This window comes from Sander lucioperca, chromosome 19, assembly GCF_008315115.2.
Source record: "Sander lucioperca isolate FBNREF2018 chromosome 19, SLUC_FBN_1.2, whole genome shotgun sequence".
Classification (NCBI taxonomy): Eukaryota; Metazoa; Chordata; class Actinopteri; order Perciformes; family Percidae; genus Sander; species Sander lucioperca.
In genome coordinates this window covers 1,950,489-1,978,138 of record NC_050191.1, presented here as the reverse complement: position 1 = coordinate 1,978,138, position 27,650 = coordinate 1,950,489, and the positions used below count along the sequence as shown (strand labels likewise).

The 27,650-nt window shown below is 39.5% G+C and overlaps 2 protein-coding genes across 3 annotated transcripts; both read left to right on the top strand.

Annotated features, from left to right (window-relative positions):
• LOC116061842 (protein NLRC3-like) lies at positions 1 to 27,650 on the top strand. The gene is made up of 11 exons (XM_035995092.1): positions 1 to 43; positions 760 to 834; positions 2,141 to 2,373; positions 17,905 to 18,045; positions 18,986 to 19,064; positions 19,227 to 19,434; positions 19,570 to 21,337; positions 21,425 to 21,598; positions 22,081 to 22,254; positions 26,666 to 26,712; positions 26,836 to 27,650. The coding sequence occupies exons 3-11, from the start codon at positions 2,261 to 2,263 to the stop codon at positions 27,369 to 27,371; spliced, it is 3,240 nt and encodes a 1,079-aa protein (XP_035850985.1). The 5' UTR covers positions 1 to 43; positions 760 to 834; positions 2,141 to 2,260; the 3' UTR covers positions 27,372 to 27,650.
• LOC116061499 lies at positions 6,256 to 13,581 on the top strand. 2 transcript variants are annotated; one of them, XM_031315732.2, is made up of 11 exons: positions 6,256 to 6,457; positions 6,617 to 6,855; positions 6,952 to 7,064; positions 8,084 to 8,323; positions 8,483 to 8,680; positions 9,056 to 9,142; positions 9,420 to 9,670; positions 10,287 to 10,415; positions 11,800 to 11,940; positions 12,292 to 12,403; positions 12,662 to 13,581. In XM_031315732.2, exons 4-11 carry the CDS (start codon positions 8,239 to 8,241, stop codon positions 12,877 to 12,879), a joined length of 1,221 nt encoding a protein of 406 aa, XP_031171592.1. In that variant the 5' UTR covers positions 6,256 to 6,457; positions 6,617 to 6,855; positions 6,952 to 7,064; positions 8,084 to 8,238; the 3' UTR covers positions 12,880 to 13,581. The 2 variants fall into 2 exon arrangements, with proteins under 2 accessions (XP_031171592.1, XP_031171600.1); XM_031315740.2 differs by lacking the exon at positions 8,084 to 8,323.

The following is a 27,650-nucleotide window of genomic DNA, read 5'->3' as shown; positions in this document are numbered from 1 at the left end:
TTGTGTCGCAGTTATTTCTCTCCGTGTGAAGCTCCAGCTGAAGGTAATTTAACTCTAATGTCTGTAACGTTTGACTGGTGAACTCCAGCTGTGGTTAGTTTAGTTTAAGAGCAGAAAGCTGCAGAGAAACCAACTCAACTGGACTTGTGATTCAGTCAAACTGGCGTCTTTACAAAGATCTGCCGCCATGTTGTTACTGTCTTATAGATCCTTTAGTTCTTCTGATAAACACTTCAGAGGAGAAGCACTTTGTTTCTGTGTGTGTGTGTGTGTGTGTGTGTGTGTGTGTGTGTGTGTGTGTGTGTGTGTGTGTGTGTGTGAGTGTGTGTGTGTGTGTGGGGGTGAGACCATCATTTATTTGCAGAAAATGACGTTTTTACTTCCCGTGGACAGTCAGTGAAAAGCACTATAGAAGAGTGGAAAGTTCCTTGTGTTGCATTCATGGGACAAAGGAAGAACAAACTAGAGCCCGACCGATATATCGGCTGCATTATCATATTATTTTAGTGAGGACTCAGAAATAACTACAAATAACTAATGTTACGGAAATGTCTTTATGTTTTGTTACGCCTGTCTGAATTTAAAAAATATATATATATCGGCCAACAAATCGGATTTTTAAATCACCAAATTTCGATATTGGCCTTAAAAAATCCTTTATCGGTCGGGCTCTAGAACAAACACACACTGACAACAACAACCACAGTCAGACAGAGAGAAGAAACAAAGCTCTTATTGTGAAAGTCTGCTTCCTGACAGGTGGAGCTGTGACTCATCATGAAACAACTCACCTGAGTTGTTCTACGTCGACATTTTGGACTGTGTGAAGAAACTGTAAGTTGCTGTTTGGTACTTTAACAACACATTAGTCTTTGGTCTCTTCAGGGTTAGTTTCTGGTTCTGTAATGTTAAATATAATGTTTCTACTTCACTTCTTATTTCCTGAGAAAGTGTTCAGGACTCTTGTGTTGAAGATAAATCTACCTCTTGTAGCATGAACTACTACAGAGGAGGTTTTACATACTTTGCCAGGTGTTTCTACGTCTGTCTGTCACAACCGTGAGGCTGCAGTCAGAAAACTTTACAGCTGTGTAGTTGAGATCTAAATGAAGGATGAGTTTGAAGAAGGGTGGGGTCTGAGCCTTTCTCCTGCTGTCAGAAAACACACCGTCATCTCCACCAGCGTAAAGTCAGACACAACAGGACTCTACTGTTTCCTCTGGAACCTTTCAGAATAAAATGTAGTGACCTAGATGCCTCTGTTACTGTTGTAGTGATGTGTGGAGGAGGATGCACAGGACAGAAAGGTGAGATTGATTGTCATAATGGAGTCTTGTCTCCATTAGAGGACAGAAAGATGACATTAGTCCTGGAGTCTTTACAATGTTCCTGTTCTCCCAGAAAGATAATGAATGACAGAGCAGGATGAGCAGAGAGCAGAAATCATTCAGTCAAGAGACTTCAGACTTTATTGTCTGCTTGGTAGCTTCTAGTTTCTCCAGCAGCTTCTGTTTCTGGAGATTAAAGGTCCCATGACATGGTGCTCTTTGGATGCTTTCATATAGACCTTAGTGTTCCCCTAATACTTTATCTGAAGTATCTTTTATATAGACCTTAGTGGTCCCCTAATACTGTATCTGAAGTATCTTTCCCGAAATTCAGCCTTGGTGCAGAATTGCAGCCACTAGAGCCAGTCCCACAATGAGCTTTCCTTAGGATGTGCCATTTCTGTGTCTGTAGCTTTAAATGCTATTGAGGAGGAGAAGGGGGGGGGGGGCAAGGTGGAGGGTGGGGGTGTGGCCTTGACCAACTGCCACTTTGCTCGTTTGAAAGCCATGATGTCTCTCTCTCTCTCATGGGTGGGCCAAATTCTCTGGCCGGGTAAAGCAGAGAAAGGGGAGGTAATTTTGCTCCTTATGACCTCATAAGGAGCAAAATTCCAGATGGGCCCATCTGAGCTTTCATTTTCTCAAAGGCAGAGCATGATACTCAGGGCTCGGTTTACACCTATCACCATTTCTAGCCACTGGGGGACCATAGGTAGGCTGGGGGAACTCATATTAATGTTAAAAAACCTCATAAAGTGACATTTTCATGCCAGGGGACCTTTTAAAAAGTGGTCTTCCTCTCTTTCTAACAGGACCCATCAGAGACCAGACCCTGCTGAACCTGGACCTGAACCTGAACCCAGCTGTGTGTCCATGAAGAGTCACCGCTACTTTAAAAAAGAAGGCGACCTGACCTCGAGTGGTGAATAGAAATGGAGGAGAGGCTACTTGAAATGGAGGAGAGAGGATTGATGGAGAGACTTGAATGGCAGAAGGAGAGAATAGCAATGGAGAGTGAAATTGAAATGTTAAGAAGAAGACTGAGGTGAGTTGTGAACATCCAGCAAACTGGAACGAGTCTCATCGGATGGAACTACGTCCCGTCTGGGTTGTTTTGGGTCATGTCAGTCTCATGCACACTTCTTCAAATAAAGTGTTTTTTTGTGGAAATGAATTATTGTAGTTGATGACTGAAAATGAAACAATTTTTGCAAAATAATTTCCTGTCTCTCAAAATATATTTGTGTTTAGACAACATTTTGAAATATTATGTTTTCATTTTTTAAATTCTGATTTCAAAAGATATTTTTATTGAGTTTTGGACAGAAAGTAAAGCATTATTGGCATTTAATTATTAATAATTAGGCCTACAGACATATTCATATTAATATTATATTTTATGCAAGGAGACTTTACCTGAACATGTGACCCTCAATGAATGTGTTTTTCTATCAGGACCCAGCAGAGACCAGAGTCTCCTGAACCTGGACCTGAACCTGAACCTGGATCTGAACCTGGACCTGAACCTGGACCTGAACCTGGACCTGAACCTGGACCTGAACCTGGACCTGGACCCAGCTGTGTGTCCTTTAAGAGCGACCGGTCACAGCGACACTATATTAACTTTAAAGGAGAGCAACCCTCTGCTGAAAAGAGGTAAGCTGTTAATATTATAATATTACTGATTCAAGTTTTAACTTTTATGTATCCAGAGAAGTTTTTGGAGTTTACTTTCAGCATCTTTCTTCTTCACATCCATTTATTTCATTTAATTTAATTTATTTATCTTGAACAATCAACAATGTTGCAAGACAAAACAAAAAATATAAAACCACAAAATAAAACACAATCAGAATTTAACAAAAAAACAAAAACAATAAAAAATATAAAAGGATTAGTTTGAGAATTAGCAGGCGGAAGCAAATACCTTATTTGGTCCTGCCCCTACTTCACAAAATCATATTATTACAAAGTAAGAAGATATGCAAATACAGCATGTAATTGTTCAGGTCTTACAATAATTTACAATAATACAACAATATACAACAATACCTTTACATTATAATTCCGTTCCTATTTTTGGTCTATTCTTTTCTGTATTGGTCAAGTAATGATTTCTTTAATCTATTTTTGAACTGAATGATATTAAGGCTGTTTGATGTCATTGTTCAGTCCATCCCATAAGGTCACCCCACAAACTGAAACACACATGCTTTTAACAGCAGTTCATACAAGAGGTTGTTTGAACATACAATGTCCTCTTAGATGATATCCCCCGTCTCTTTCATTAAACATTGCACGTATGTTACACGGTAAATTATTTTCTTTAATTTTAAACATAAATTGTGCAGTTTTGAATGTAACAACGTCCATAAATTTCAGCAAATGTGAATTAATAAAACAGATGATTAGTGCTCATAATACACGGTGTGATTTAATATCCTGATTGCTCTTTTTTGCAATGTGCAAATATTTTGTAAGTTGCACATCCATTTATATTCTCACATCTGAAAGTTGTCCAGTTATATGAAGGACTAAAAATGACAGAAGGAAAAATAAATAAATAAATAAAAGTAGAAATAAATAAATAAATGCAGAAATATAGTGAAAATAAATACATTTTGGTAATATAAATGGCTATTTCTGTATTTTTACATGTATTTATTTATGCATTTCTATATGTATTTATTTATGTATTTATACATTTATTTATATATTTATTTATTTATTTATTTATTTATTTCTGTATTTCCAAATTTCTACATTTATTTATTTCTGTATTTCCACATTTCTACGTTTATTTATTTCTGTATTTCCACATTTCCACATTTATTTTTCCCTGCACCTGTATGCTAATTGAGTGGGGGGTGTCAACATCAGTCTGAAGCAGGATTGGTTAGCTGGGGGCCGCATCGCTAACCAGACAGAAGCAAACGATCATCGATCACGATCCATCTCTAGACGCAGGCTACCTATGAATGCTGCGGCTAGTGTGTAATACAATCTATGGTAATGAGTCGGGCAGTGCTTAACTGTGGATCGTCCGTTTTCAACATGGCGGTCGGGTCAGAAACTTTCCCATTTTAGAGGTAAACAGTATACTGAAATATATTTCTGAAAAGATTTAAGGCGAGAAATAAACAATCCAGCAACAGAATCTTGATTCATATTTGATCAGCATTGCCTAGTTTTACAGTTTGTTGTGAGCCTGATGCTTTGCTTTGGACGGGTCCATCATGCACTGCGCAGTCGGATCTACCGATTGACATCTTCTTAATCTATGGTGACATCCATCAGCGGGTCCCGTGTGTCTCCAGCATTTTATGCATGTGGGGTCTCCAGCTGGAGAGACGAAATGGCTTCAAGTGGGAGGCCGCTGGCGGACCTGTTGAGCGATGTGGCTGACCAGCTCGAAAGCAGTGAGTTTCTACTCTAACTTCCTTCAGATCGACCCCAACACCCAGTGCAACCATATAGCAAACGTTAACAGACGCATTTGAATGACGTTAACTACCTAACTTATAATATCGGCAAATGTATTAACTTTAATTAAATTTACCAACCATGTGGCGTTCACTAAGTTAACATTGCATATCTTTTTGTGCAGAATCGGGTGGTGTAATGGCGGCAAATTCATCACCTCAGCCGCCACATAGGCCTAATGTTAACGTTACACCCAGACACCCAGTGGACGGTAGGTTTCTGCAAGAACATTTTGCTTAATTTCAGACTTTAATGCACCCACACTGAAGAATTTGTGCATTGAATATAATGTTAGAAAAATTAAACCAGACACTGTCAACTAATGATCTGTAGACCATCTTTCTTTTGTTACTCAGTAAATTTTTTATTAGGGATGGGGATCGAGATCCGGTTCTGAAAGGACCCAAACTTTCTCTAAAATCAATAAGGTAAGAGCTTATCGGATACTGCTATCAATGTTTCTAATGATGGCACCGAAACGCGGTATTAAACGGGCCCGGGACTGTTTATTATCAGGCTGCAAGCTTCCGCCTCCATTCTGTCGCGCACACAGCGCCCTGCAGAGACACAGACGCCGCTTCATCGCTGTGGAGACGGGGAAGTTAAGTTAGCTCCAAACTACTCAATTTGCTGACAGCTACGCTCCTTATGTGCAATAAAACCTTCGCGAGTAAAAAGACAATACTTTATCAGTACACCTGTGTGTAAGGTAAACATGTAGAAAGGGTTAATTATCTCTGTCCTCAGTCTCTCATCCTGTATGTTATTTACAAGCACAGCTAACGCTAGCTTGCCAATTAGCCAAACGTTAAAAACAGTCTAAATAGAAAGCTGTCTGTCTGGAGCATAGACTGGTCTGTAGTCTTAAAAACTCAGCTGCTGGCTGAGACAAACCAGCCGCTTTCTTCTACCTGGTAACATTACCTGCAGCCAGTGAATAACAGCAGAGAGGAGGAGGAAGAGGAGGGACTGATACAGACTGATTTCTAAATGTCACTCAGTATTGTGATGTAAGATATTAAGTGACTTTGCTGTTGTAAACATTAATGTGCTGCTCTAGAAACAACATTTAGCTGTATTTAAAACATTAAAGTCTAATCCTATAATTAATTTAAAGACAACCAGGCAGCTAATATGCACACTTCAATATATGTTTATTTATTGCAAGTCATATGTCATCTCAATATATAACAATGTTATCGCACATTGAATATTGTCCTCATAGCGTGCAGGCCTACCTCATGCCCTTTGGGTCTGGTCTTACCAAATAACTGTCACCAAATAATAGTAAAGTATCGATAGTGGGATTGATAAAGACTCTGATCGTTAAGCAGTCTCATTAAGGGTATCATTATCAATAAAAATGAACGATCCCCATCCCTAGTTATTATTATTTCCTACCATTCTTTTATAAATGCCTGGTCTCTTTTGAATCACAGCTGAGGTTTCAAGACTGTTTGGCCCATATGCACGTGGAGGGAGAAGGTTGACAATGCGGCGACCCCCTGCTGTACCCGTACAACTTCACTCATACACCCATTTATTCTGTTGTCTTGATGATAAAAACGTGGAGTTAGTCTCCAATCGATGTGTTAAACAGAGGCTCGCTGCTGCAGGGTTAGGGGAAAAACGTCTTACATTTCAAGGTAAATAAGACATCTTGACTACAATGTAGACTCTGTTTAAGTGGATGTCTGTATAATGTATATGAATTTATGATTCCAAAATAAGTCACCTTGAAAACATGAATTACTTTTTATGTGAGAAATTTCAGTTGTTAGTTATAGTATGTCTTCTCTTTTCAGGTATTCAGACAAATCCAGAGGAGTTCAGAGAATTCCTATTAGCGGCATATCCTAAGCTCAGACAGGGGGGTGGATTTGAACTGCTAAAAATATCTGGAACAACTCGGAGTCGTGAACTGGTCCTCATCCCCTGTCGCAATGATGGCTACCATGTCCGATATCTAAAGGAACCACAAACTCAGATTGGTCATGTAACAATTTTTATCCGACCACTTCAGAGGAATCTGAATCTGGATCCTGTAAGTTTCTACTACTGTTCTCTTCTTAAAAATGCAGACTATGAATGACACATTATTATTATTTTTTGTGGAATTTTAAAATGATCTCTCCTACAGATATGTGGACCAGAATGCAGCAGTGAGCTGGTTGGGCCAGTCCAGAAATGTGTGACTTGTGGAGAAGAATTCTCTTTTTCAAGTACTAAGGCTCATAGTGATGAAAGCATGAGGTACGTATCAGTTTATGCATATTGCATGTGTAGCCAGACATCAGACAAGGGGCACGAGGTCCACCATCAGCCAACAGTTGAAGAGCATCGTGTGTGTTTGTGTGTGGATGTTGAATCAACCTTGTAGTGCAAAATGTATAACAAAAGAAGAGGGCAAATGTTATGACAAACAGCATCTATGTGATGTTTTAAATATGAGCCCATAAGTTCCTCTTTGTATTCCAAAATGCCAAAAGCCAAAATGTGGAGGTCTGCATGTCCTGAGTATTGTTCAATTTAAAGGTCCAGTGTGTAACAATTAAAAGGCTTTATTTACAGAACATGGCAGAAATAGAATAAAATCATCATAACTATGTTTTCATCTGTGTGTGATCACCTGAAAATATGTTACCTTAGAATGACCCTTTGTTTCGAAAAGAAAACGCAGTAGTGTGGCTGTGGTCTAAATGGATGTTAAAACACTGACAGACAATTATGTGGCGGTGGCGCAATGGATAAGACTATGCCTTTGGTGTGAGAGACCTGGGTTCAATCCCCTACTGTGACCCATCCACCATTGTGTCCCTGAGCAAAACACTTAACCCCTAATTGCTCCAGAGGTGTGTGACCTCAGACATAGCAGCTGTAAGTTGCTAAATAAATAAAATGTAAATGTAAAATGTTTCTACAGACTCCATTGGTCCTCACTCATGGAGTCTGTCATGTTGAACATACATGTTTCTACAGTAGCCCAGAATAGACAAACAGAATATTATATATATATATATATGGTATTTTATTTTTCTGTGCATTTTTCACGGCCACCATAGCTTTTCCTTCTTGTTAGGAAGGAGAGAGTGAGGGTAAAGCAAGGGGGTTACACTGATAGATGCCACTAAATCCTACACAACTGTCCTTTTCGATGTTTTATTTTAATATGACCTTCCTTTTCAACTTGTAATAGCACATTGCAGTCTATATTTAAATTTGTCTTGCAATATAAAAAATACACTAACCAAAACCCCCTCTATTTATACAAGACTGTTGCAGAGCAGTGTTGAGGTACAAATGGAGGCAGCCACAGAAAACGACCCCCCCACTCCCCCAAAGTGAAGGTAGATCTGTGAGCACATTGACAAGACCACAGGAGAGTCAGACAGCAAGGGCCAGCAATTCAGGGCCACATCAGGGAAATATGCCAGCCTCAGTACCATGTCAGGGACATGTGCCTACTCCTCAGACCAATGATCTACTCTCCTTTGAGGAAGGAGGCTTTGCTGGTCTGTTAACTTAAAATTACACATTGCATGATTTATTTTAGTAATTTGTTGTTCTCAACATATATGGATTAAATACTCCATCTATCAAGAGAGAGAAAATTATATATATTGTGTGCATATATAACTGATGTTTTTGTGTTTGTTTTTTCACCATGTTAGATTGGGAAATTGAGCCAGATCCTGCAAAGGCAGCAAAGATGTTCAAAGACAACATTTTGAATCTGCATGCAACTGGAAAACCTCTAAGTCTTGCCATGGATCTTGGAGACAGTGCAGAGGATAGGGAAAGAGCAATCCTTTATTTTTATAAGAAGGCTCATGTTGAGTGGGCTTCCACTTTGACATGCACACTGAAGGGTAAGTGTGTGTGTGTGTGTGTGTGGGGTGTGTGTGTGTGTGTTGGGGGTAAACAAGCTAAAAGATTCATTTTTTTTGTTTATTAAACCTATATTTATACAGGGCAGGATAGCAAAGCATACATGTTCTTTTATAGCAATTTTGTGTTTGCAGTTAAATCACAAGGAAGATAACAAAGCTAGACAAACACGTGCAATGTGCAAGCTCAGTGAAAGCAGTCACAAGCATGTGTAGAACAGTTATTGGGAATGTTCTTTAAGTTATGGACAGGTAGAGGTGTTTATATCTTTAGTTGACAGCGATTTCTGCATTAAAGCAAACTACATTTTAATTTTTTGTTTACTGACATATACGCTGTGTGTTTTGTCTGCTCAGGAGATCCAGCAATTGGTGATGGCGTGACTCGCCATTTCTTTGCAACAATCATGTCCAAACTTCAGCATGGTTTTGATGTCAGTTTTGGTAAGCAAACATTTGTATTTTTATTTGATCCATTTATTTCACACTTTTTATGATGCATTCCTTCACTGTAAATCTGATGGTGCTTGTTTATCAGCCCTGCCTGATACCGAAGAGGTACATGTGAATATAGCCATTTTTAACTTATTGCTACCTTAATAGACTGCAAGATAATGTTACCTTTAGTATCCAGTGGCTAGTACCAATGCAGTACATAGCATAATATCCTTATTCTTTACATTACCTTCTATGTGGTGTGACTTTTCTTTTTCATTGTAAGGGCCAGGGGGAACTCTTCTGTTTGAGGGTGAAAAAGATCATTTGATTCCCTCCACTTCCCACTTCCTTCTGGAGAGCGACTTTTTTGTTGTTGCTGGCCGAATGATTGGTCATTCATTCTTACATGATGGGCCATGTCTCGGTGGACTGAGCCTGGCAATCCTACATGTGCTCTTTAATGGATCCCCAGAAGAAGCCACGGTAGATATTAAGGACTGTGCTGACCTTGATATCTGTGAGACAATTAAGTTGGTATGATTACTTTTTTTCCAAAACATTTTAATGATAATATGTGAGATAGCTAAAATACTATCTATGGTGGCCCTGTTTTTATTTAACCTTTATTTTAACAGAAAAAGTCCCATTGTGACACCATATTTTTTACAAGGAGGTCCTGAGAGCTCAATGCACTGCAACTTAAGGAATCGTGCAAATATAACAGAAATAAAATTAGGAAAACCTCTTATCAACATGACAACACATGGGCAGTATTTCAAAAAACACCCTGCAAGACAACACATTTCAGAAATGCTCTGCAAATATCGAAAATGACAATATACGTGTTTCCAGAGGACACTGAATATGCCTGGACTCGCTTGTTGCTATGTGTTTGTGGCCTTTGTGACTAATAAAATCACAAGAGGTCTGTGTAACATCTGTTAAGTGTTGAAAGCAAAGTGACAGCATGGAACTCACAGGACCTTGCAGAGCTAAAAAGTGGAATTCTATCAAGTCATTTTAATTTCTGAGGAGATTTATTTGAACTTTGCTATGTTTTGGTAATGTGTATAAAGTAAAAAACATATTTCAAGTATGAAAACTAAGTCGTCTTAAGAAATCAAGTATTAATTCCAACTTTCATTATTAGCTTGATGGCACAGCGGAACTGTTATCTGAAGAAAAGCACACCATCAATGACCTGGCAATGTCCTGGGATTTGCCTCGAGTCACATCAGAGAACAGGAGGTGGCTGCTTGACAAACTGCTACTCCATGCTGTGAGTATTCTATACTTAACAGATCATATACATCCCACTGACTGATCAGAAGAATCTTCATAAATTGAGACTTGTATTAAACTCTGACAAAACTAAAATGATGTGCTTCTCTAAATCAAAGAACACAGACAATGCTTGTCAGATTGTTACTCTAGATGAGAGAGTAATTGAACGAGTATCAGTCTACAAATATCTTGGCTTCTTCTTAGAAGAAAGTTTGTCCTTTAAGCAGCATATAGAATGTCTAACAAAAAAACTTAGAGTGAAGTTGGTTTTCTATTATAGAAACAAAGGCTGTTTCTCTTTTAGTGCGAGAAAAACACTTATACAAGCAACATTTCTGTCAATGCTGGATTATGGTGATATTTTATACATGCATGCAAATCGATCTTCTCTGAAAATGCTGGACTCAGTATACCATGCAGCACTAAGATTTGTAACTAATTCCAGTTTTCGTACTCATCACTGTAGCTTGTATGAGAGTGTTGGTTGGCCTTCTTTGCATAATCGCAGGTTGGAGCATTGGTATATTTTTCTCTTTAAGGCCATACTGTGTAAACTGCCTCCTTATTTATGTTCTCTACTGACTCCTAAAGTCACTACCGGGAAATGTAATCTTCGATCATATGGGCAAATCAATTCAATTTCAATTCATTTTTATTTATAGTATCAAATCATAACAAGAGTTATCTCGAGACACTTTACAGATAGAGTAGGTCTAGACCACACTCTATAATTTACAAAGCCCCAACAATTCCAATAGTTCCCCCAAGAGCAAGCATTAGCAGTGGCTATTGCGACAGTGGCGAGGAAAAACTCCCTTTTAGGAAGAAACCTCGGCAGACCCAGACTCTTGGTGGGCGGTGTCTGACGATCATGTATGACATTCCCCGAACGCAAACTGTTTTCGGTGAAAGTGCCTTTAAATTTTTTGCTCCATCATCCTGGTATAAACTGCAGAAACATCTTAAATTAGATTACCTACCAACATTGATACAGTTTAAAATTAGGATAAAGGATTACTTGAGTACTATATGCACATGTGCTGCTACTGAGTGCTGCTGGTGATTATGTGGAGATGATGTTAATTTGCCAACCTTTTTTTCTGTTTTATGTTGTCTGTTTTTGCTGTATATTTTAAATATGGAACTTTTGTACTGCTGTCTTGGCCAGGACTCCTTTGAAAAAGAGATTCTGAATCTCAATGGGATTTCTGGTTAAATAAAGGTTAAATAAATTTTTTTTTTTTTTTAAATCAGAAATGGTGTTTTGATGGACTGGATTTTGGCTTTTGTTCCTTTGAGATACATTATATATTAGACATTGTTACAAGAGCTATGAGTTGTTGAAGAAGGCTGCTGGCTTTTTAACAAATATTTTGCAGGTCCTTGGAAGAACCTCCAGACAAGTAAAACAATTACGACGTGGTTTAAAAGAGACATTGATCTGGCCTTTGGTAACAGAGAGGAAAGACACAATTCCAATTCTCTTTCCAAGAATGTCTGATGCACAGTGCACACCACAGGTAAATGTCAAGTCAAAAACACTCTTAACCCATGGTCGTTTCAGTACATAACCACAATTAACTTGAGAGAAGAGCTCCAATAATTAGTTGCTTGGCTGAAACAATTCTGTAACTATTTTGTTAATCAAAGTGTAACTGTATTGAAACCTGTTGTAGAAACTGTAAACAGCCATTACTTTTCCCTTCAGCTACACTTGTCATTGGATTGCAAACTCACTACATCCTGACCATACTGTAATCACACAACTTATATGGACTCTCTATATCTATATGGCAGTTTATTGTAATAATTTTGTCTTGGCTGTTTAGGAAAAGCAGGCGTTAACTGATTGCTAAAAAATATTTTGGCAGATGGTCTTGGACAAGATCAACTGGCCCACACAGGACGAAGAGGAAGACAGTGATGTCTCTTTGGAAGATACATGTAGAATCACAGGATTCCTTCGCACATTTGTTGAGAACGGTAAGTTAAAGTGTACTTAATGTAATAGTCCCTCACAGGTTATTTAACTGGAGCTCTGTAATGGGACAGAGAAATAACTAAAGCTGACACAAGAATGTGCTTCCTCTATTTGAATATTTCAGTGTGGGTCTTACAGTAACAAACCAAAGCACATATTTGATAATAAAATGATAATAGTGAACCTTTTGGTTTTTGCATTAGATAGACAGCCATTATCAACAATAACAGAAAAATGCCCTTTCTTCTCTCCTGTGGTAGCCTCTCCAAACATACTTGGAAAATTTGTGCAGTTCTGGGTGGGCTGGAATGTGCTTCCCAAACAGTTGGATGTTGAAGTGGTGGACAGCAGCTTCCCAAAGTCTTCCACCTGCTTCCACCTGCTTAAACTCCCAGGACATTACAAAGAATATAGTGTCTTTGAAAGAGAAGTCCATGCTGCTATTTTGAGTGTTGATACTGGTTTTGGAATGGTCTAAGGACATTTATCATATATAATGTGTGCACCATAACATCATTTTGTTATATTGTTGCCTTTGATTTTTTTAAAAATGAGTACAGTAAAACTATACTGAACAGTGAATGAGTTCAGAGTTAAAGAATAAAAAGCATTTGCATGTAGCACCTAGTTCTGTGTGTAAAACTGTGCAAGTAAAGGCTGCAAGCTTGTCATGTGTTGAGGCAGTAAAGTACTTTATGTAAAGCATTTCTGTGTTTGGTTCAATAACACTAGTCAATTGGTATAATTAATGTAATACATTAAAGAATGCTGCATTAAGTTTATTAAAGAGAGTTCCAGCATTCTGGTAATGTTAATGCTGTCTCAATGACATTGCATGTTGGGACACTTAAATGCAGCTATTCTTAGCATTATTATTTACAGCTGTGCTTTTCCTGCTTTAAGTTGTTCAGTCAAAAGATCTGCGTACATTGTTAAAAAGGAGACAAATTGGAGTTCCCTTTTTTTCTCCATATGTTTTTCTGAAACAACCAGTACTTGATCATTGTGATTTACATAATGTCTGTCTTTCTTTCTTTCCATTTAAGCTAAATGCTTCAAAACAACAAATATTAACCACAATGGGACAGTTATGTCCAAGGATGTCCAACAGGCTTGAATTGTGTACAGGACGAATTTGTTCATGAGTATGTTGTACAATGCAGTAAGTATTTTATATGAAGACTGCTGTCAAATAAAGACAATGATTTCTCTCAGAATTGTCTTTCATTGTGATTTTAACAAGAAAATTGGAATCTTACAGGAAATCACCATTAGTATCACAGCTGTTATAAAGTACAGCATTAACTACTACTTGCTTCTTATTTAGGTTAAACCTTACAGCTTTTGAATCCGGAATTTACAGGAGCATTTCTGATAACTGGCTCACAGTTTGTATGTAGACATCCAACACATTGGACAGAGGGCCATCAGGTTTTGGTAGTCTTTGTATTTCCTGCTCTGTCAGCGAGCGCTGTATCTGAACTTCAGGGACCACAACATCAGGCTGACGATAACCATTTGGTCCAGTCCAGTGAACTCCATACTCCATGACAACCTTTTAATGCAGAAACAGTGATTAAGTCATTGTGGTAATTATCAAATTAGTTTGTGGATGAGAGAGCTATAATGTTTATTTACCACAAATTACTGCTCCTTGTTTAATCCCAACATTATAGCAAGAAAAAAAATTAAATTCTCCATTTAGTTCCTGGATATCAATCTAACTTACAATATTCTACTGATGGAGGTGTGCAGTACAGGACTTTTGAATGGTCTGTACCTGGATTAACAATTGAAACACTGTAGTTGTACAATATCAGATGAGGTGGTTAGAATGTAGACATACTATGTAGGACATAGAAAAATAATAAATTCAAACCTGCATGAGGTCCTGCTGTGCCTCATGTTCATGGCGAGACCACAGCTGAAGTGGGGACTGATTTCCCTCAGTGCTCAGTCGGTGGCAGTTCCAGCCACGCTGGAAAACCTCAAGGTGCTTCTGAACGTGAGGCAGAAAGCACCAATGTAGAGCAAACACATGAACTTTGCTGTCAGGATTTAGAAGCCCTTCTCTCTCAAGGTTGTTAAAGATGCTGTAGAAGAGATCAAGCACTCTGGTGTAAACATCTCTCCAGAGCCTCTCTATTCTTATGGGAAAAAGGAAAACTTATTTCATTATGTAATTTGGTGCAGATTTCTGTATTAGACTTTCTGTATGTAATTGTGTGGCATAGAACTTTCAACTTTGCAACTTGAAAATGTACCACCAGAAGAGATATAGGCTGTTATGCAAAAAGAGGATTTTGTTTTTTGGTTCATCCTACATTTGTGAGTTACAAGTGATGATTGAGAGGCATTGTGTTTGTGTGAGTCTATATATTGTCTTTGTTTTTTTAATGACTGCATAGTAGGCTATGCCTTTAAGATACTTTTGGGAAATGAAGCCCAGAAATTTAGGAATTTAAGTGTTTATTTTGTGTTCTGTATGACTGTTAACTCCTTCAATGTGCACATTATTGGGTAAATCATAATAATTAGTCACCAATTGTTTCTCCTTTACATACTAGCTGTTTAGACATCCAAAGTAATTAAAAGTGATTCCAATTTATGTATTTGTAGGTAAGTGATCTGTTGCAAGCTGGAGGATGTTTGAGCTCAGAACACAAGCCTATCCATATAAAATGTGGTATCTGGTATGCCAACCTGATACAGCCCCAGTTTACTATCACTTTTAAAGTGATCATTTACTTCATGTGATGTAAGGCAAATAACAGTAATTTGCAGGTTAAAACTTCGGCCTTAAAAGTGAAGCAGTTTGTGTTGCCATCTTTTATAAAAAGTACAATGTTACCTTTGATTATGGACACTCCTGCCAGCAATGTGCGAATTCCTGTCAAGTCCTCTGTTTGCCACCATGTAGCGTGCAACTTCAACATTTTCCCCTCCTTTATCCGACCTCACACGAGATGGCACACCATAGACATCAACGGCTTCCAGAAAGCTTCTCAGGACTGTTGCTGCACGATTGTTGGTGGCAGCACTCAGGTACACAATGAGATGACTAAAGCCGTCAATACCACCATGCACAACAATTCGCCATCTGAAACATATATGGACATATTAAGAGCAATTACACCACCTGTATCATGCACCTCTGTGTGTAAGCTAAGGCAAGTGTTAGAAGTCTAACTTAATCAAGCTTTTAATATATTTATAATAGCCTATCTTTAATAGACACAAAAAACATGGTTCCTGAATGATGAATAATGTTCTGGGTCCCAACTTCTGCTCTTTAATTCCAGGTCACAACATCTAGTTCATAATTTATGTTGTAATATACACTCACAACTAAACAAGTGGATTTATTTAATGTATGGTTCTGTGGAGTATTTTGATTTAAAGTAGTCCTTTAATCCATCCACCATGGACAAATCAAAATCTCAGTATACATAAAAAGTAGGCCTATCGAGTTTTCAAGACTAGGATAATTCACTGTACGGAGATTGCTATGAAATTTTGTAATAGTAGTTGATATTATTAATGTTTTTCTGATACCTTATTAACTTGTGATTTCTGTCGATGTGCCACAAACTGTTTGGCACTGGTACAGAGTACCTCCTGCGCCTTCGTGGGTTTAGCTGAAAGGTGCGCATCAAAACTCCCTGAGAATCCACACGCCGCATGGATTCCTGAACACGTCCTATAATATGCAAAAAAGGACAGAGAATTAGGTGTACTCAAAAAACAAGTTGACCCTTTCCCAATCTCACAGTACATTAACAAGTAGCCCAAAATCCAGCCTGACAGTAAATAAAAGAACTTATTTTCCACCTGAGCAAGTAGCGCAAAACCCAAACTGTAAGTAAACTACCCCCAGAGCCAGTGAATGGTAATACAGTCACTTACTCTGTATGCGGATGCCTTGTGCACTGAGGTGCCCCAACATCATTTTGTAACCACAGTTGGGATGATGCTGCAGAATTTGGATCACAGTTTCATCCAGATCGTTATCATTCAGTGGAGTTAATAGATTGTGGACTCTGATCATCAAAAACATACAGTGTACATGACACAAATATGACCACATTAGGCTACATGCATAACAGTGATCCGTAATTCAGTTCAGATCAGTATCATTTGCTTAGCTGTCAGTTATCTGCAAAAGCACTTAGTCTTTTAAGCCTCATTGCAAACGTGGTCTAAGAGAGACTTACATCAAGTAAAGTTAGTTTGATTTGTATATTCCAATATCTGTGCCTCAAAGACCTTTACAATTTGTACAGCAATAGAACATCTTCTATCCTTACATCCCTGATGGACAAACATGTTAGGAAGAGCAACATAGGAGGGATATCATCCAGGACGGACATTCAATAGGCTAGATATTATGAACGGAATAGACCAAGATGAGGTCATAGAGTTCAGTATAAAGTAGTGAATAGACAGAGGGAGGCTTTTGCAGCGAAAGAGGCATTTTTTTCACTTGTTTTCTATAGACAGTAAGCGTTTTGCGGGCTGCTAATGCGCCCTGCGCGCCTCGCGTTTTGGCACGAGCTCTTATCACCTGCCATCATCCAGGCAAGGCTGCAGGGCCAGCTGGTGGTAACTAATGTTACTCTGTGAAGTTGGCGGAGGATTTCTTGAAGACTCTCTAGCATTGCTACCTCAACTTCGACATCCATATCAGCACTGATCTGAACTAAGTCCTCCATTACTCTGCACAAATGAAACTGGAGATAGTCATTGGACGCATTGTTCTCACAATCCTGCGCTAATGATCTTAAATCATTAGCAATTGCTTGAACAAAAGTCTCCATCCAGGCTACATAAAACTGAAAACAGCTTCTATTTACTCAAGCAGCATTACCGAGTAGGCTTCCTTGTACCAGTGAAATCAAGGCAATAGTAGTAGATTCGATCACATCACTCTAACCAATCCTGCTTCAGACTGATGTTGGCACCCCCCACTCAATTAGCATACAGGCGCAGGGAAAAATAAATGTGGAAATGTGGAAATACAGAAATAAATAAATGTAGAAATAAATAAATATATAAATATATAAATAAATAAATAAATACATAAATATATAAATAAATGTATAAATACATAAATAAATACATATAGAAATGCATAAATAAATAAATACAGGTAAAAATACAGAAATAGCCATTTATATTACCAAAATGTATTTATTTTCACTATATTTCTGCATTTATTTATTTATTTCTACTTTTATTTATTTATTTATTTTTCCTTCTGTCATTTTTAGTTCTTCATACAGTTAAACCAGTCTTCAACTCTTGACTTTAGGTAAATATTGGATCTGGTTTGGTCCAATAGATTATCTGGTGTTTTAGCTTTTTAACCCAGTTTTTTGTATAGTTTATTGAACTTCTTTGTGTTAATCTTGTTTTAGTTGCTGCTTGTATCTCCAGCAGTTTTTGTGTCTGAATACTAAAAAGAGAATTTCCATCCCTGTTGGTCTTACTCTCTGTGTAACAGGACCCATCAAAGACCAGACTCTGCTGAACCTGGACCTGAACCTGAACCTGAACCTGAACCTAGCTGTGTGTCCTTCAAGAGTGACCGGTCAAATGATCCCCTCCTTGACTTTAAAGGTCAACAACCCTATGCTGAAAATAGGTAAGCTGTTAATAATATTATAATATTACTGATTCATTTTTCATATTTATACGTTACATATCCAGAAAAAATTTTAAATTTATTTTCAGCATCTTTCTTCTTCACATATATTTATAATCTCACATCTGAAAGCTGTCCAGTAAGACCAGTCTTCAACTGTAGATCTCAATTTAATATTGGACCTGGTTTGGTCCAATATTATCTGGTGTTTTAGCCCCATTAACAAGCATTTTAAATCTCCCATAGCCATAGTGTAGGCTAAATCATGAATGGCAAAATTCTTCCCAAATGTTCTTCTCCAACTGAGAAAACCAGGGGGATGGTTGGGATGTGTGCACCTCAGAGTGCCCCTTCCAAGGTAACTTCATGTGCACATCCCCCCTGGAGAACCAGCGACCCTTGGTAAGTGTTTATGTCACTTGGGTCAGGACACTATTTGCCATGAGAAGACATCAGCCATTTCAGTCTGGACACTTAAGGCCAAGTTTCAGTGAGTGGGTTCATGATCAGACCCCAAGTCTCCTGACCCAAATTGGTCAAAATGCAAAATTCTTCCCAAATGTTGGATCTGGGTAAAAAATGGAACCACCATTTAACAGCATCCTCAGTCCAGGTCAAACAGGCCATCTAAGCTCTGCTTCCCCCTCCTGAGTCAGCTGATGGTTTGCCAAAATTGTTTTGAGGACAACAGAAGGTTTTTCACCGTTGACTCCCCAAACTTCTTCTACCTACAAATGTTTGCTTCCATGACCACAGAAGCTGCAGACCTCCTGGCCTCATGATACTAGTCTGCTACTTCAGGAGTCCTTTAGGCCAACCATGTTGTAGCCCTTGTTTACTTCTTAGTTCTTTCTATTGATTCACAGTGGGACCTTTACCTTGCATTTGTCTCTGTGTGGACAGACATGATGTGAGCTAATTCTTCCTGATTCCACCACAGAGTGGACCAGGAGAGCTCAGAGGTTCCCAGTGGTCAGTCTGCCCAGCAGCATCAAACACACCTGGACTCCATCTTTATGGTCTGTACATGTACAACAACCACTTTTACATCGATTCTGTTCACAATCATCTCCATGCTCCACTTTTCAGACCAGTGGATTGCCAGTCTGTCCAACATGGATCTGATGTTTGCTTCCATGATTTCAGTTTGATTTTGTCATTCTTATAATCTTCTGTTCCAGCTGCTGGAGGGGAACATCGTCACTTTTGTGAAGAACGAGCTGAAGAAGATCCAGAAGGTTCTGAGTCCAGATTACACAGAATGCTCAGAGAGTCAGAGGGAGGGTGATGATGAAGAGCAGAGGAGGAGCAGAGAGGCATTTCTGAAGATCACACTGCACTTCCTGAGGAGAATGAAGCAGGACGAGCTGGCTGACCATCTGCAGAGCAGTAAGAGGATTACTCTAAAGATTTAACTTGCTGGACTAATGGGACGTTTACTAATGTCTCCAGAGAAGGGCCAAAATATGTTCCTGTTTTCTTTATAAATCCCTTACTGATCTTCTTTGTTCTGTATTCATTCAGGAAGTTCTTCTGGAGTTTCTAAGCGTAAACTCAAATCTAACCTAAACCAGAAGTTCCAGTGTGTGTTTGAGGGGATTGCTAAAGCAGGAAACCCAACCCTTCTGAATCAGATGTTCACAGAGATCTACATCATAAAGGGAGGGACTTCAGAGGTCAATGATGAACATGAGGTCAGACAGATTGAAACAGCGTCCAGGACACCAGACAGACCAGAAACAACAATCAGACACGAACACATCTTTAAAACCCCACCTGGAAGAGATGAACCAATCAGAACAGTGATGACAAAGGGAGTGGCTGGCATCGGGAAAACTGTCTTAACACAGAAGTTCACACTGGACTGGGCTGAAGACAAAGCCAACCAGGACATCCAGTTCGCATTTCCATTCACCTTCAGAGAGCTGAATGTACTGAAAGAGAGAAAGTACAGCTTGGTGGAACTTGTTGATTACTTCTTTAGTGAAACCAAAGAAGCAGGAATCTGCAGGTTTGAAGAGTTCCCGGTCGTGTTCATCTTTGACGGTCTGGATGAGTGTCGACTTCCTCTGGACTTCCTCAACACTGAGATCCTGACTGATGTTACAGAGTCCACCTCAGTGGATGTGCTGCTGACAAACCTTATCAGGGGGAATCTGCTTCCCTCTGCTCGCCTCTGGATAACCACACGACCTGCAGCAGCCAATCAGATCCCTCCTGGGTGTGTTGACATGGTGACAGAGGTCAGAGGGTTCACCGACCCTCAGAAGGAGGAGTACTTCAGGAAGAGATTCAGAGATGAGGAGCAGGCCAGCAGAATCAACTCCTACATCAAGACATCACGAAGCCTCCACATCATGTGCCACATCCCAGTCTTCTGCTGGATGACTGCTACAGTTCTGGAGGATGTGTTGAAAACCAGAGAGGGAGGACAGCTGCCCAAGACCCTGACTGAGATGTACATCCACTTCCTGGTGGTTCAGACCAAAGTAAAGAACATCAAGTATGATGGAGGGGCTGAGACAGATCCACACTGGAGTCCAGAGAGCAGGAAGATGATCGAGTCTCTGGGAAAACTGGCTTTTGAGCAGCTGCAGAAAGGCAACCTGATCTTCTATGAATCAGACCTGACAGAGTGTGGCATCGATATCACAGCAGCCTCAGTGTACTCAGGAGTGTTCACGCAGATCTTTAAAGAGGAGAGAGGACTGTACCAGGACAAGGTGTTCAGCTTCGTCCATCTGAGTGTTCAGGAGTTTCTGGCTGCTCTTCATGTCCATCTGACCTTCACCAACTCTGGAGTCAATCTGCTGTCAGAAAAACAAACAACATCAACATGTTTCTACCAGTGTGCTGTGGACAAGGCCTTACAGAGCCCAAATGGGCACCTGGACTTGTTCCTCCGCTTCCTCCTGGGTCTTTCTCTGCAGACCAATCAGAATCTCCTACGAGGTCTGCTGACACAGACAGGAAGTAGCTCAGAGACTTATCAGGAAACAGTTGATTACTTCAAGAAGAAGATCAGTGAGAATCTGTCTGCAGAGAGAAGCATCAATCTGTTCCACTGTCTGAATGAACTGAATGATCGCTCTCTAGTAGAGGAGATCCAACAGTCCCTGAGTTCAGGAAGTCTCTCCACAGATAAACTGTCTTCTGCTCAGTGGTCAGCTCTGGTCTTCATCTTACTGTCATCAGAAGAAGATCTGGACGTGTTTGACCTGAAGAAATACTCTGCTTCAGAGGAGGCTCTTCTGAGGCTGCTGCCAGTGGTCAAAGCCTCTAACAAAGCTCTGTTAGTGGGATTAATTCATCAATAAATACTCTGATATCTTTCAACAGGAGTTAAATATAAATGTCTTGTTTCCTGTTGTCTCTCCAGACTGAGTGGCTGTAATCTGTCAGAGAGAAGCTGTGAAGCTCTGTCCTCAGTTCTCAGCTCCCATTCCTCTAGTCTGAGAGAGCTGGACCTGAGTAACAACAACCTGCAGGATTCAGGAGGAAAGCTGATCTCTGTTGGACTTAAGAGTCCACACTGCACACTGGAGACTCTCAGGTCAACATATAAACACAATCTTATATGATATTTCTCTAAACGTTAAGCTTTATTCAATTTAAACCGCCCTTCTCATGTCAGGATTTAAAATTTAACAATTAGGAAATCTATTAATGTTTCCAAAGTATTTTTTTTTTGTTCTTATTTATAATATGTCGTAAAGCACGAAGTATGAACTACGGCTGAGATTTAGAACCAAAATTTTTTTTAAATCTTATGTGAATTTGAATAATGGATGTCTTTTTAATACTCAGTCAGTCACAATTATTTATCATGTTTCCAACTAGTTTAGAAAATGGATTTTATATTCTCTATCACCAAAAGTCCAGACTTAACATTTAAACACAAATGTTGTCTGTCTTCTTCATTAACGTCTCTCCAACAACGCTCTGTTAGTGTGATTTATTCATCATTAAATACTCTGATATCTTTCAACAGGAGTTAATAATAAATACCTTGTTTCCTTCCTGTTGTCTCTCCAGACTGAGTGGCTGTAATCTGTCAGAGAGAAGCTGTGAAGCTCTGTCCTCAGTTTTCAGCTCCCAGTCCTCTAGTCTGAGAGAGCTGGACCTGAGTAACAATGACCTGCAGGATTCAGGAGGGAAGCTGATCTCTGATGGACTGAAGAGTCCACACTGCACACTGGAGACTCTCAGGTCAGGATTCATTAACCTATTCAACTAATGACCATTTAAAATCTGATTAACTTTATTTTTTTATTACTATTATTATATTATTATATTATATTATTATATTACTATTTTTTTATTTTATTTTTACTAATTCTGGCATATTTATATGGTGTTTTTATACAAGTGTTCATAAATATGCATGGTCCCTATCAAATAAACCAATAAAAAAGAAAAGAAAAAAGAAAAACATGTAGCATTGTGTCTGCTGATACGATAAACTTTGGCAGTAGTTATTAATTATATAATTATTAATTTCTAGACTCAGAGTTACTTTCCATGAGGACTTTTCATTGTTTACTTTTGTTGTTGAATAATTAAATACCACAGATAATTTTAAAGATGTATTCTGAATCTGGACCAAAATCTACCTGGACAACAAACATTAAACAAACACATGGCTCCACGTGTTGACAGAGGGTTCCTGTGTGTTGTTCTGTGTATTTGCAGTCTGTCAGGCTGTCTGATCTCAGAGGAAGGCTGTTCTTCTCTGGTCTCAGCTCTGAGTCTCAACCCCTCCCATCTGAGAGAGCTGGACCTGAGCTACAATCATCCAGGAGACTCAGGATTGAAGCTACTGTCAGCGGGACTGAAGGATCCTCTCTGGAGACTGGACACTCTCAGGTACAATCACTTATGAATATAAAAGCAGGTATTTGTGTAGGAAGTTTTAAAGGAGAACATCTCCAGGAACTACAATGATAACTCCCTTTTGTTAATAACTGATGTAGTTTGGACAGACATCTGTATGTTAAAGGAACTGTCTGTGGTTTTCAAGAAACATCTTTTTTTTCCCTCTTTTCCTGGATCAAATCAGTTTCATCTGGATAGAGAAAGGTCCAGGACAGGTTTAGCCTAGCTTAGCACAAAGCAATGTGCTTTCTACACTGTGAGAAAAGTGTGTGGATGAAGCATGAATCTACATGGCTCATGTGATCGATCAGAGACGTACACTGATGTCTGGACCAATTATTTCTCTAAGTTCCTCTTGTGCTGGGAGAATACCGACTCTAAATTCAAAATGTCCCTCAAAACGCTCTTTCCTAGTCCCTGCGGTGCAAACACAATATATGTGTGTGTGAGAGTGATGTAATGTTGATTTTTCTGTACAGAGAAAGGTCCACTGTTGCACCAAATGCTTGCTCTTGGGGCAATTGTTGGGTCTCAGTAAATGATAGTGTGGCAGTGGCGCTGGCAGCCGTAATCCTGTACGCACTGTGCGTACATTTATTTCTATGAGACACTCATCTAATGATAACAATGTGTAAATGCGCACATAGTCTGTTCTGCTCTCTGCTATGTTCAGTTATATTTTCCCACTATTTATACATTATTTCACCCACAAGCCATCCATCAGTCATTAATCAGAATATTCATTGTTATGACTCGATCTGTAGATCAGAGGTGGGCCTTCTCTGCTGTCCCTGAGATTGTCAGTATCAGAAAATAATATTTTTATAATTAAAGGCCTATATATTCATTTATAAAATAAATATATATCAGTTTCATATGTATTACATATATTGTGTACGCTGCAAGTTTGTTTACATTTTTAAAAGTAAAGTTAATGAAAGAAAGTTGGATGTACTTTTTCTTCACATGATGAGCAGCTTTTGGTTCTTTAATGGATTTTCCTGCATTTTTGTGAAATGATTTTACTAGCTATTAGGGACCGTTCAGTATTCATGGCATGGACCACCAGAGGAAAATAGGGGAGGATCATGTCTTTTTATTCTTTGTTGATGGGAGGGTCCAATGTTTTTTAGTCTAGGGGTGAGGGTCACCCAACTTTTGTATTCATGAGAACAGCAAAATTTCAAAGTGGCTTGTTTGGTGCATATTTCTCCATGTAGCTCCATGTAGCTCTCTCAATCTCGGCCCCTATCGCTAGCAGATGGCTCCCTCCCTCTTTAGTCAGCCAGACAATTTCAGCTGTAGCTTTAGAGACCGTGGGATTTCTCAAACTGAATAAATTACGCTCGCACATATAAACACAAAACTGCTTTGCTAGCGCCATCGTGTTGTAACTAAGTTACTGCTGAAAAAATAATTTCATTCATTAGCATGATTGCCGTTCTGTTTAGTTCAAAAACATCCAAAACACTGTACGAAAACATAGCGGAGTAAACGCAAGCTTTTATTTTGAAAAGTCGAAGCTCAGGGACAGCACCAGTCGGGAGGGTATGAGATGGGAGGTCTCCAGGCTGCAGCCATACCGTCCCGGTGATTATTTGTGAAATTGTGCAAACGACAGCCTTTTCAAGGCATTTGAGAAGGAAGGAGTGGTAGCATGCAAGCTCCCAAATTTACCTTTGTCTGAGAAATGGAATTTTGGATAATGTTCAGCTTCGGCAGCTTTACCTATATGCTAAAATATACAATAACTGAGGAAGCCTAGTGACGAGTCCATAGCAACCAGTTCATGTGTTGAATGTCTTATTACCCAGTGTGATTTGCTGAATGGTCTCAATGTTTTATTGTTTTATTTCATGTGAATACTAGTTTACTAGAGGAGTAACTTAGTATTTGAAGTAATGCAGTAATGCAGTGAGTGTGCATTTAGTTTCCATGCTTATTGTGTTTCCACAACAATTTTAGTGAGTAAATCTACTGAAATGGCCCCCACACCATAACAGAGGAGTGTGATATTATGATGAGAATGCAGAGGTTAAGTCATGTATCTCATGGCTGTAAAAAAACAATGGCTATCTGTACATCTTTGCCAAGCGCAAACCAGTACAGAAGGCACCAAAAAATTATTGTGGAGGGTCATCCTTTTTTTCCTTATTATTTTGGAGGGTTATCCAAAATGTATTGTTGGTGAAGGGAGGGTCAGGTCTATTTTGACTAAAGATCTCAAAACTCCTCCGGTGGACCCTGAAATAAATAACGAACAGTCCCTTACTGCTGGCTTTAGGTGTTAAAGATTTGAGCAGTGTCAGTGGTTGCTGTGCCTTTGTGTGTGCGTGGTGACACGTGTGTTTAGCCCCCGCTGCTTGGCTGTAATTTGTGGGGAGGCCTGTTGATCGCTGATTGTGTTATTGTGTTTTGATTGCTTTGTGGTCACCGTATGAGTAAATATGACAGCGGTTGCTGTGGATTTGTTTTGGTTTCTTTGGTATTTCCATTCATTTTGACTATATGTGATGCAGCATCCTGTCATACTGCGTGAAAGTGATGGCTTCAGTCAGCGTGTGTTCATGTCTCTGCAGTAGTGTATTAGGTGTCTCTAGGTGTTGAGCCTTGTGTTAAATCACGTTATTCCACATGGTAATGTCCTAGTGTCATGGTGAGGTTATTCAAAGGTGATTTAATCGCTGTAGGATAGAACTGAAGGCCCAGGTGTAAAATACACGGCCCACCACTGCCATAGATAAACTGCTGGTTCCTATGGAGAGAGACAGAGACAGAGAGGGAGAGAGATACAGAGCGAGAGAGAGAGGGACAGAGAGAGAGAGACAGACAGAGAGAAACAGAGAGAGACAGAGAGAGAGAGAGACAGACAGACAGACAGAGAGGGAGAGAGAGATAGAGATACAGAGAGAAGGGGAGAGACAGAGAGACAGAGAGACAGAGAGACAGAGAGAGAGAGAGAGAGAGACAGAGAAAGACAGAGAGAGAGAGAGAGACAGAGGCAGACAGAAAGAGACAGAGAGAGAGAGACAGAAAGAGAGACAGAGAAAGACAGAGAGAGAGAGAGACAGACAGAGAGACAGACAGAGAGAGAGACAGACAGAGAGAGACAGACAGACAGAGAGAGAGAGAGAGACAGAGAGAGAGACAGACAGACAGAGAGAGAGACAGACAGAGAGAGAGACTGTCTCTCTCTCTGTCTAATTGTCCAAACGCTGTTATTTGTACTCTATAACATATCTCATTCATTACTCTCTGTAGGGCTTTTATTTTCATGCAGCTGTGGTTGAATACCACAGCGTTCATATAGCAGCCTATAGATCAGTTCATCAGGAACTAGAGACATCTCCATCCTATAAAACAACAACCTGTATTTTCAGTTATATTCTCATGACCTGGTCATTATATAATATGATAAAGTACGCTAGGAACACACTCTCATACACATCAAATACCCTTTTATAAGAACAGCTGATTTCTGGAGCAGTAAACAGCTTTAGAGGAGGACGGTTGTTGTGCGTACTATGAAATAAAATCCTGACTTAGACCTCCTCTATCTGGAAAGTGTCCTGAGATAACTTCTGTTATGATTGGACACTAAAGGAAATTAAACTGAATTAAATATTTCAATTGATTGACAGCCCAAATATGAATATAAAATGAGTAAATTCCAACTCTACATGTGATCAGAGGAAGTTGTGTGTGTGAGAGTGATGTAATGCCCCCCCCCCCCTCCTCCTTTCAGGGTGGAGCCTGCTGGAGTCAGATGGTTGACACCAGGTCTGAGGAAGTGTAAGTGTGTTTTTAATTTCATTCATCAAACTGTGACATCACTCATTCAACCCTCTGATGTCATCATCTACGTGCTGATTGGTTAATAACTGCAGCTGTGTTGTGTCTCCTTCTCTCCGTCAGATTCCTGTGAACTCACACTGGACACAAACACAGTGAACAGAAACCTCAAACTCTCTGACAACAACAGGAAGGTGACATGGGTGAAGGAGGATCAGCCATATCCTGATCATCCAGAGAGGTTTGACTACTGTCCTCAGCTGCTGTGTAGAGATGGTCTGACTGGTCGCTGTTACTGGGAGGTCGAGAGGAGAGGAGAGGTTTTTATATCAGTGAGTTACAGAGGAATCAGCAGGAGAGGAGACAGTGATGACTGTTGGTTTGGACGTAATGATCAGTCCTGGAGTCTGAGGTGCCATGATGGTGGTTACTCTGTCTGTCACAATAAGAGAAGAACATCCATCTCCTCCTCCTCTGTCTCTGGTAGAGTAGCAGTGTATGTGGACTGTCCTGCTGGCACTCTGTCCTTCTACACAGTCTCCTCTGACTCACTGATCCACCTCCACACCTTCAACACCACATTCACTCAGCCTCTTTATCCTGGGTTTAGGTTCTGGTTCTGGTCTCCTGGTTCCTCAGTGTCTCTGAGTTGTGTGTAGGACGGAGAGTCTCCTCCTGTTTCTCACTGCTGATCAGTTGAGTCTGTACAGGATCACACTTACAGGAATATGTCAGCTTATTGTTATAAACTAATGAATGAACTTTGTATAAAATAATTCAGAATGATTGAACAGATTCCTCGTGAACATTGTAAACTTGTTCCACTTCCAGTCCTTAAAAGATGGAAGCTGTGATCATGAAATTGTAGAAATGCCGTTGACTTGTGTCATGTTTTGTTTTGAGTTCTGTCTCTTTTCACAATAAAAGCATAAAGTTAC